At 46.1% G+C, this 11,359-nt stretch overlaps 1 protein-coding gene across 1 annotated transcript; it reads left to right on the top strand.

The window, feature by feature from the left end:
• The first annotated feature begins 978 nt into the window (after positions 1–978).
• On the top strand, positions 979–11,021 carry LOC146196560 (uncharacterized). Its single transcript, XM_084597037.1, has 3 exons — positions 979–1,131; positions 3,550–3,823; positions 10,876–11,021. The coding sequence occupies exons 1-3, from the start codon at positions 979–981 to the stop codon at positions 11,019–11,021; spliced, it is 573 nt and encodes a 190-aa protein (XP_084453163.1).
• Positions 11,022–11,359: the final 338 nt, after the last annotated feature.

Genomic DNA, 11,359 nt, shown 5'->3' with positions numbered 1-11,359 from the left:
AATGCTATATATGGCTTATATGGTTCGAACGTATATTCTAGTATGACAAGCGTTATAGTATAGCTACAGAAAACGTTGTATATCTTTTTGCCATTTTTTGTGCTTGTTGACATCAAGAAAATGTTAATGTACAATTTAAGAGATGCTAGAAGACGAATTGACTGTGTGGTAGCGCTTATCGATGTTTCGGTACTACCTGGTCAGCTTGCCCCAGCATGCATCTACTGGAAAAATGCTAATAAACTCAGTACTGCTGAATGCAGTGGAATCCTGCATGAAAATTTTCACCGAGGCAGATATCGCGAGTGCAGTATGTTCGCATTTCACTTTCATCGGAACACGGCAATCTGCTTCAGCCCATAATGAACTTTGACGCCGCGGGCAAAGAGAAAGTGAGATGTCTTTAAATAAAAAAAAAAGAGGAGAGGGGGAAGAAATAAAGCTAAGTGCACCAGGAGAATTACTGTCTTCTTCGAAAGCTGCCGACTTTCTTCGCTCTGGAGCGATCAAGACGCCGAAACGAACTGAGCATCGCTAATTGGAACCACTCGCCTGGACCAACCTATCGACAAGTTTGCACGTACTACGCAACGTACGGGTCAAGGTACATGAACGCTAGAGGTCAAATCAGAGCGAGAACAAGAAGAGAGCAAGGGGAGAGGCGAGAGAGAAAGAAGGTGCAGTGGAGCGAGTGGATTGATCAAACGCAGCTTCCGGGCGACTTCCTGATGTCGTCGCTCGGGGAGGAATCGGCTCCGGTGGCTGCTGCCGTAAGACCGGGCCAGGACCAGTTTTGGGAATCGTTGCGAGGTCGCCTCGCTGCTCGAGGCTGTTCGCCCCACCGACATTGCCGCGGCCCCCTCCCCTTTGCGCCCTGCCAGCGGTGCGGAGGTCCGTTAATCCGTGGGCTCGCTAGTCGACGAAGGTCGCTTCGCTGGGAGGATCGCCGCCTCAAGGACGTGTGACGGGAGGAGCGCGATGACGCCGGCGATGATGACGACGATCGTAGGGGTCCTGATCGCCGTCGTGTGGTTGGCCCCTCGGGAAACTGGCGCCAGCCTGACGCCCGAGCACCTCTACGCCTTGGCGCTGGGCTTCAACTCGTCTGACGACACTGCGCTTAACAACAAGGTGAGCAAGCATCGCATAAAAACGTGACTGGTCGTCGCGTTTTGCATTCCTTTTTATTGACATTTGCCTTGCGCTCTTTTTATTTGTTGGGAACATGCTTTGCGTAAGCCGGACACTTATTGGCCGATATCGGTTTCGCATTGGACGTCATTAGGCTGCTGTTATCTCCTATGCTCGAACAATCCGTAGGTGTACGCGAATAGTTTGTTTCCACGCGGACATTCCCGGTCTAGTGGAAGACAAGGTATTGCGGGCGCAGTGGCTGCGCATTTCATCTTCATCGAAACATGGCGATCTGTTTCAGTATTAGGTTAATTCGCAAGATATTTCCACAGAGAGCTAAAACACCAAATGAAAGGTTTTTATGAACGATGTGTTCAGATACCGAAATGCATGTTCAAGTTGAATACACTATAAAAAAAACCTCGCTTTCATAGCATCAACTTAAATGTTTTTTGTTGAGGAATTCTTCAATATGGCATCTGGACTAAAGAACTTATATCATGCCCCTTATTTATTGGAATTATTCTGTCGCGTCTTGTTATCATCCTGCGTGGGCACCCCAGTATTAACCCTCTTTCCTCATTGTCCCTGTCACCAACACCCTGTTTCCCGTTTTCATTTCCTATGTGCATGTAGCAGAGGGAGCGCCATCATCTTCGCTGTTTCTTTGAACAAATACATTATTTTATTTGTACTGTCAGGTAACAATTACAGGTGCTGGAAAGAAACCCCTCGCGAATCTAACTCGATATTCTTAGAGACAAAGCGAAACGCATCTGAAACACTTGAAGATAGCCGAGCGGGCAACTATACATCTCAGGAACTGAAATACGCACCAAACGTCACAACACGCTTAAAACACCCCACTAGTAGCGACCCCGCCGGGGTGGCGCAGTGGTTACGGCGCTCGACTACTGTTCCCAAGGACGCGGGATCGAATCCCGGCCTCGGCGGCAGCTTTTCGATGGAGGCGAAAAGCAAGGCGCCCGTGTGCTGTGCGATGTCAGTGCACGTTAAAGAACCCCAGGTGGTCGAAATTTCCGGAGTCCTCCACTACGGCGTCTCTCATAGCCTGAGTTGCTTTGGGACGTTAAACCTCACCAACCAACCAACCAACCACTAGTAGCAATTGCTAAAAAGAGCAGCATTGAGCAGAAATTATTAATGTCGCAACAAACCAGCACCGCAGAGCCGAAAACCCCTGAGCCGCTGGCAAACAATCAGTGGAACATCCAGATGCACTGACACGAAGAAAATATAAATATATATATATATATCACAAATATTGCATTCAGGGATAATCAGATGGTGCAGAATGCGAAAGAAAAACCTGCGTGGCCGAAACAAAAAGTATAAAGAGAACCTGCGAATATTATCATCCATTATCCAGCAGTGCACAGAGCTTTTTTTTTTTTCTGCGTTTACAGATTTTTATTTTATAAACCGTGACGGTTACAGCCGTGCAGCTTGTGCCTATAGCAAAGCGAATTTTATGCAAGTGATAAAGTCCGCCTAAAAGACGATTATATACATAAAATATATTAATTCATTTCCCGATTTTGGATGCTAAGACAAAACATTAGCTTTCGAAATTGAAGGCTGCCAACATCAAGGCGAATTCCATTTTTTCAATTTCCTTAATGGGCGTCGCTGCCCGAAACATCAGGAATCAAATATAGATTGTGTTTTTAATTTAGTTGAGTTAGCTTTTCTGCGTTGCATATTTTTAATGATGTCCCTACGCGTAATACCATTGCGAAAATCCCGTTAACTTTTTTCTGCATAATATAGCACAAAAAAACTACGTCTCTACTGATGTGTATGAAATGAGATGCCCACTCGTAAGCGTGCGACGCAATAAAGCCGATTTAATGAGTTTCCAATGACTAAATTTTAACTTCCGATATTTGGAAGCAGATGCCGATTCAGATCAATCAAAAACTGGTCTTGTCGATGGTCAGTGTCGATAACCTTAAATTTCTCAGCTCAAAAATTGTGCAGCCTAAAATAAAAATAGGCAGTCAATTAGTTAATTTTACTCAATTTACTTAATTTTAGCGCAGCTATATCACGTACACAATGTCCTCCCTACTGTGCAATCTGCGGCACAGACCGTACTGACGTCTACCTCCTCGTTTTTCAAATTAAAAAAAAAAAAACGTGAACGTTAATAAAGCCACCATGTGTGAAATACAACTGCCTTAAATTAATAGGGTCTTCCCGTTTACTAAGACCCCGAAGACAGTTTTTGAAGTCTAGAAAAGTCTAGAACAGTCCCAATGATAACCGCTATAACAACGCAATAAGCGCTCCGAAGTAAAGTAAGCTAAAGTACGAACAAAAAACGAAGCGCTGCTCTGAAGTGATAACTGATGAGCGGTCTTTCTTTCTGTGTGCGTGTGTGTACGTCTTCAGTTGGACGGGGTGCCAACGGAGGACGGAAGACAAGGGGGCCATGCCCGGCAGCTGGACCTGGGCTTCGGCATGTACGAGATGTGTCCGTTCCCGCTGAGCTTCATGCATGCGTGCGAGACGAGCGACCAGTGCAAGCAGACCGGCTGCTGCGCCATGCACGCCTTCCCGGGCACCCGCCGCTGGCAGAGGCCCTGCTGCGTCGTCTCGCGGCTCGTCACACTGGCGCGCCTCACCAGCTCCTGCATCAAGAGCAAGACCACACGCCCGGAGTCCGGTACGCATGCGCATCAGCGCAAAAGTTCGAGGCAGACGCTTTAGCAAAGTGTGCTCGACTCTAGTCATGTGTGGTGTCTGTGACAAGGGTATAGTGTCTACGGCAGGTGTGCGCGCGTACTTACTGAGGTCCCTAGTTTCTACAAAGTATACAGTTGTGCGGGCTTGCTTCTGGAGCTTCGGAGATTAGGACTTCGATGGGTTAGAAGTAAATTCATTGGAGGTATATATAAATTACAAATGATGTGTATCGGAGATTAAAGACGGTGTATGGAATGTGGATGCAAACACTACAAGAGACACTGATGTTCAGCGCTGCTTGAAACTCTACAAAATCAACTCACCAGACAACATGCTTGACTACCAATTCGACAGCAGTAATAATGCGGAGAACTTGTTCACAAAAGCGATTGGTATCGAAAATGTATTATAGGGAGTAATTCTTAGTTGTGTTTCTTGCAGAGATGGTGCGTCTGGGTTTCCCGCGCTTATAGCCTCTCTGTAAGTATTGATCACAACTATAGCTCTTTACGCGGCGACTCAACGCAAGCCTTTGAACGCCACAGGGAGTCAGGAGGAGGAAAAACAAAGTAACGAGCTGGCAGGGATTTTCGCGTAAAACGACTCAGCAAGTAGGCGCAGTTACTGATGAAAAAATGCACCCAGATTTCGTTTATCTACGACGCCTCTAACACAAGACCGACCTCTAACGGCGATGGGGACACACCTAAGTAAAATAACAAAGGAGGAAATGTGGACTGGGTGGGCAGTAAGAAATGAAGCGAGCACGTAAGGAATGCAGCTAGAAGCAAACAAAAGGGCATTAAAGGAGGGTGCCAGAAAAAGTTGGGGACTTTTAGATCCGCTTTTAAGAACATGACGTGTAAGCATTAATGACTTCTCTCTGCGGATATCCTTGCGGACCCTCGTTCACGTACAATGAACTTTACTATTTGTCTAATCTATAATCTCCTAATCTGTGATCTGCTATCTCGCACATACTCATCGGCATACCGTTGTAATCTGCCACATTATGTGAAAGGTCACGTGAAATAGATATGAATCGCCACTTCAACCTATACGTACAAACGTGTGTGCGTGGCCTAGGGGCAGCATGTCTATCTCGTGACCCAAGGAATCTGGTTCGATTCCTATATTTCTTGCGACCTTGCCAATTCGTCAATGTCAGGGGTCTCATGACGTCACATAACCAGCCGACCAATCAGTGTCCGGCCATATTTCACCTGCCATCTGCCGGAGGCATTCTCTTAACGTTTTAGGGGGAAACGCCGACGCCACGTTTTATGCGGAAAGGGAAGCCTTAACTTTGTCGCGTTAAATATTTTGTGTTCCATACACTCGCAACCAGGCGATGATGGACCGTCTATTATTAAACCAATTGATTAAATTGCTATCTTCTTATGTAACCTACTATAATAATGCGCAGTCAAATCGCGAATGCGCGAATTTTCTTCTTTGCCACTAAATTTCAAAAAATGAGTCCTAACGCAAAGGAAGCAGATTTCTGCGTATACAATTCACATTCCATGAACCCTTGACAATGAATGTGCGTGTACAAAAGATCTCTTACGTGTGACTCGAAATTTTACTGGCGCCTTTGGCACTGGTCCGCGTCTTGCTGCCTGTCGTGACCAGTCGAACAAACAATCATTTTCTGAACGCTGCCTCGGTCCATCGGCGGTTTCTTAGACAGGCTTATATGCATAAGACGTAAGTTTCAGCGCTAAATAATTATTGGCGAGTCATTCGTCTAAAGGCATATGCAGTGACGGTGAGTAATTATTAGGATTATAAACCTTGCTTAGCTAATAAAAGAGTGTCTGTACACGCACACGGCCCCATGACTAGCTGACGTTTCGTAAATGTTTAGTAAAATATTAAGCAATACTCAGGAAAGAAGCTCCGTAAACAACTGGGGAAGGGGGGGGGGGGGGGGGTATGACAGAATATAATTAAAACGGGGGGAAATAAGTGTTCAAAAGCGGATTTGCAACAGATTGTTTAGTGCCTGCCCTGTAAATTCACTGTGCTCGGCACGTTAAAGGGCGGACAGTGCCCGAAAAAAATGAGCCATGCTAGCATAAAAAGAGTAATGTGCAATGGCAGTACGGCAGAGTTTGCTACTTATGTTGGGCAGCACGGCACTATCATGATAATAGAGTATCAGAAAAGACTTCTAATCTGACCGTATCCCTGAAGGTTAACTTGTCTCGAAAACTGACGTCTTCGACTGTAACGTGATGGTTCAGTCATTACTCAATCGAATAAAGAGAAGAAAAAATCAATATATTTTCATCAAAAAGATGCCATCGATTAGAGCCTGGTCAAACATTTCGCTCACTTGATCTTTTGGACATGGTTTTAAACAGCTGTGCCACTTGGTGGCTAATTATTCGAGAGGGCCTATTTCAGGCCAGAAATTTAGTTTAACGAGATTCTTCCGAAATTTCAGAGCGAATTGTGAAAGTCAAGGAATGTGGAGCTTCCGTTGCACGCTTTATAAAGACGGCGACAGCAGAATACAGGGCAAGCTATATAATTCATTGTTCCGATAGTAGACAATCGAAGTCACAATTTCCCGGAGCCAGCATGCTGCGGGCACTGCTGACCGTATGGTCGCCAGAAGTGTCACAGCCACTTGTTCGTTGCTGTAAATGGCGCACAGCTACGCGACCAAATTGTGGTACTTGATTCTCCCAACAGGCACAGCCTTTGTCAAAAGTGCAGAGCTCAGGGGGTCCGCTTCTGAGACGTGTAGTGGCGCTGATTTAGCATCAGTGGTGGTCCTTCCCAATGAAGAGGGAAGGACAAAATATCTCCTCACCATCAAGAGATTCGGAACACTGTAAATTCATTACAAGCCACACGAAGTAGCTCAGAAGCAGACCCCTTGGGCTATACACTTTTGACAAAGACTGTACATGCAGTCAAGCCCTCCAGAAGAAACTTTGCTGCCATAGAAGATCGGAGTGCGATAGCAGATCGCAATACAAAAAGAAAAAAGGTACCCCTAACGCGAATAAATCAACACAGCTGCTCTATTTACTAAAATAAAACAGGTCTTTCAGTGAAGCCTTTCAGTTATATTGAAGAATAGACTTTTGGGGTATAATGGAAGTTAATTTTGTTTGGTTTAGCTTAACTATGGTGCCCTTAGTGATAGATGTCCAAAAACAGGCGCTGCCGAGGGTGGCAATCTAAGATGGTTTGTTCACTTCCAGATAAGAAACAAGCCAGTGCTGTGGGCGAAGAGAGGAACGGACAACACGAGAGTGGACTAATGATATATTCCAACTGGCGACCCGGAGAAATTCTTTTTTTTTTCTCCGCGAAACCGAACAGTGTGTTCTAATGTACGATTTGGAGCCATAATTTGAGTTCTGACTGGACCACGACGGTGTGGTTCCTAAGCCCCTTAAACATTTCGCTCCTCCGCGTATCCGGAGAGCTGCTCCGGGTAGCCAATTGGGATGCGCCCTAAGTCAGCGTTCATGTTGTCTTCCTACATCTCATGTGTTGCACAGTTTTCCCCATCCCTTTAATACTCTGGCAGACGAAGTTTCTATTTTCGACTATAACAATTAGAGTTGCAACTATTGCTACTGCTATTACTACAATAAAATGCATTTTTTTAACTTATGAGCTTTTGTTGCACCAAGCAATTTTACTCGCGTGTTTTGTTGCCGAGATCAGTAATTGTAGGCTTATCAGCTGCCGCGGTTCTAATAACATATTCCGGCTCGGTTCCAGATTCTGGCTTTTTATATGTGCGCCAAACAAAAACCGCAGAGCACAAAAGCGCACACAGCCACGTCCACGAGTACACGTTACTCGACGGGTGTGTACATCACGTGGCCTTTTCTGTCGAAACCTCGCTGAAGAGCTGGAGCAACGGTTAGAGCATCAAGCAACCTCCGGGGTGGGGCAGAGAATGCAATGTGACACGCCGAAGACGAAGGACACGTGTTCGCGGCTGTAACAGCGGACGCTTTCCAGCTCCGCGATTCGGCTTCGCGCGAGTGGAGGACAGAAATTTTTGGATCGCAGTGCTGACTGGAAGTGCACTATCGAAATTCTCAATCTCCAACTGAAAACATGTGCCTATGACTGCAACGGCTAAAGATTAACTGTAGTCGAGCTCACATTTAATCGATTCGAAGAGGGTCGCGGAATAGTTATTCATACAGAAATTGTAACAGGTGAGCTTATCTCCAACCAAGAAGGTGGCAATAAATTCTAGTCAAATTAGTGACGCGCTTCTTAGACGTGACACGCGTGCTAATCTGCTTCACATCTAAGCCGCTCGCTTTGGAACTAGCCACTGTCGGTCATCCAACTGTGACCAGCTGGTAACAGGCTTAGCATACTATATTGTGTAGACATATTTATATACTATGTATAATGCACTAGTTGAAAAATGTGCAGTAAAATAAAAATAGTACATTAAAATTAAGGAGCAGCTGCTTTGTGCAACTTCTTTGGCAGAGAAGCGCGGCAGGTGAGGAGCACCTCCAGGCTCCAGCTTGATTCGCTTCACCGCAGGACACCAATGTGGTGTGGAGAACAAAATGCAGGAAACCTAATATTGCCTTTTCAGCACTTTCCGCATTCACCTCATCAGGCGATTTCACAGCCCTATCGTTACCAGCATGAGCCCAACGCAATGCAGCTGTCCGGTCTCCGCACGCGGAGTGTTATGGATGGGCACCGTTAGAGAAAGCAGCCAGTGGCGCGGCGCGCTGTTCAGTATAATAACGACCGGAGAAATTGCAGCTCGACATTCTGTGTATACTGCGATTTTCCTATATTCTTGCGCAAGAGATAATGCAGGCTACCTGTTTTAGGGCGTCGAATGACATAGAAAGGATTTCAATAACTGTCTACCAAAAAGCTGCATTGTGTACAGAAAACGTCACTGAGCACGGTGCATACCACGTACATATGTCCTCAGAAGTGAGCCACTCATTTGGAGACGATTCTTTAAAATGCCATTTCCTTGCCTGGCGCTGACCATTGGCGCCGTTGTTTCGCGTGGATTCTGTCTCTGGACGTAATAAGGCATACCTGACGTCATTTAGAACGGACTGTCATGGGCTTGTCGGAGATCCTCCTTTGTGGTCAAGCCGTGACGGGGGAGCAAGCGGCAAAAAAAGGGAAAATGCAAAACTAAGCCGGATAGGCCTGATGACGCATTAAGGGTGACGAGAAGCACCAGTCTGTTCCATTTATTTTTAACGCTTCGCCCGATGTATGAGTTGAGAGAGAAAACGCGGGGCCTCATTTACTCGCCGACACTTTTGATTTACATACCTTATAGATCGAAAATTTCTGCGGGAGGATGATGGGTGGTTCCATACCTATCTGTATCATCACCTTTTCTTGCCATCAGTGGATACCCTTCAGGGCCCCTGTCATTACCACTACTGCAATCCTGACTTTATACTTCAAACAGCCTATATTTTTTATATTTACACGAAATCTTGGTTACAGCGCCTAATATATATTTGTTCGTGAGTCTTGCAAAACCCTACACGCGTTGAAATAAACGCTGAAAAAGAGAAGTATGATCCTATCGATACCACTTTGAGTTTTGTGCTGAAGGTGGTGTAATGCTGAGTTCTGGAATCTAGGCCTCTGTGAAGACGCGAGTTCAGGCGGTGCAAAGCTGCCTTCAGCGTTCATGTTCCAAGCCATAATAGTGAATTCCCTCCATGAGGCCTCAAATTTCTCATTTCAGGCCCTTTTTTTTTTTCAGTAAAAGGCAGTTGTTGCCTAACTGCACCCGAAGTATTCACATGGGCAGAGACAGCCACACTAATTGCGTGGAAATAAGCATCCGTAAATTCCATTCTTAAGCCACATACGACCCCCCGCACATATGTAGCGTTGCAGTATGCACAGCCAATTTATAAGCGCAGCCAATGAACGTGCACTCAAAGACAGCGCGAGCAATGGTGCAGTGAGTGACTAATTAGCGTGAATGTAATAACGGGATAATGATTAAGGATGTAAAACACTACGGCGACTGGTTAACACGAATGCATAAATGGGATGATAGGGGAGTAGAACAGTGCAGCCTAGCTAATGAAAATGGCGTAACAGGGAAGTAAAACACTACAGCGCCAGTTATGAAGGAATGATCGAGCGACACATTAGCCTCGAATGCATATTGGGCAACAGAGAAGTAGACTATCGCGAAAGCACTAATGAAATGAGCGACACACAGATAATTAGAAGACCTCAACATAAACAGCGATGGAATGGGCGAATCGTTCGCCTAAATGCAAAATGGGTCGGTAAAGAAGTAGAAGACTTCAGCCAAGACAAGAGTGTCCTTATGTTTGCTCGTATATGGCCAGGAGAAGTTCCCAGACTTGTGCTTGCGTCGTATGAGTTCGGTGTCTGCTTATTTTATTTATGCTTTTACTCGTCCTTCACTTGTTTATGCTTTTCCTGTACATTTACAGGGGCAGGTCTTCTACGCAGGTCATTGCCGAAATAAGAAATGATGTGCAGGTTTGTTTGATGTGATGGCAGGTTTGTTGCGATGATCTAATATATGCTTCAATAAAATTTGTTGCTGGGCTAGCTGGTGATACATTATTAGAATGAAAGGTAGCGCAAAAAGACGAGCACGGAGGAAGGGACACCGACACAAACACGAGAGAAGGGACACAAACACGAACCTTTTATTCTAATACATGTTTCTTGTCACGCAGCCAGCAGCCAATGCTGGGTACAGGCATGCGATTACTAGTGCCGTCCACTAAGTGAGACTTCCGCTTAGTTCCTGCCAGCACGCGATCAGGTCAGGTGCGACAGCAAAGCCAGTGATGGTTTTCCTGTCACTCCTCTACACTAGCACATGTCACCCAAGCAACCAGTACCGAGTGTATACGGGGCGTTAAAAGGAAAGGCTGCCTTATGCAGAGAGGGGGACGTAATTAATTCTGACCGACTTGTGCCTGTTGTGTTCTGCCTGTTCTAGATGACGATTGAAGTGATGACCTGTCCCCCTTCTTGTCCTGGCAGCGTGCCCTGCCAACTTAGTGCTAGACGAGTGCGGCGACCCATGCGTCGACAGCGAGGACTGCAAGGAACCGGGGCTCGCCTGTTGCCGCATGAGCTGCGACGACGAGCGGGGCTCCTTTTGCTACGCTGTGCACGCCGACCGATAGAGACTACCCTGCCACCGAACCTCCTCTCTTTTAATTTACTGCGCTTCCCCACGTGCCAAATAAACCCTCCATTTTCTGCAAAGTCTGCCTGTCGTCTGCTCGGACTCAATTCAGCTATTTTTTTTTTATACTTCCGGATAACTTTCTGTAGCTCTGAAGCCAAGGCTACGTAGGAAAGGGAACGAGATTGGACTTGGTCCATGTGCAGTGAGGAGTGACCTACTTCAGTATACTAGTGACCCTGCTCAACACCTTCTCGACCTGCTGCCCTGTACTCTCCCTCCAGTTTCTTCCTTTCACTCGTCCAAACTCCTAAACCGAACAACCCATTCCCCGTG

This window comes from Amblyomma maculatum, chromosome 3 (genome assembly GCF_055883805.1).
Source record: "Amblyomma maculatum isolate TAMU_Amacu chromosome 3, ASM5588380v1, whole genome shotgun sequence".
NCBI lineage: Eukaryota > Metazoa > Arthropoda > Arachnida > Ixodida > Ixodidae > Amblyomma > Amblyomma maculatum.
Note: the sequence above shows the minus strand (reverse complement) of the source record. Positions and strands in the feature narration are given on the sequence as shown.

Excerpts from the sequence above, each read along its gene's own strand:
- LOC146196560 (XM_084597037.1), top strand. The coding sequence starts at position 979 with ATGACGCCGGCGATGATGACGACGATCGTAGGGGTCCTGATCGCCGTC. Across the intron at positions 1,132-3,549 it reads ACACTGCGCTTAACAACAAG|TTGGACGGGGTGCCAACGGA; the intron begins GTGAGCAAGCAT and ends GTACGTCTTCAG. Across the intron at positions 3,824-10,875 it reads GACCACACGCCCGGAGTCCG|CGTGCCCTGCCAACTTAGTG; the intron begins GTACGCATGCGC and ends TTGTCCTGGCAG.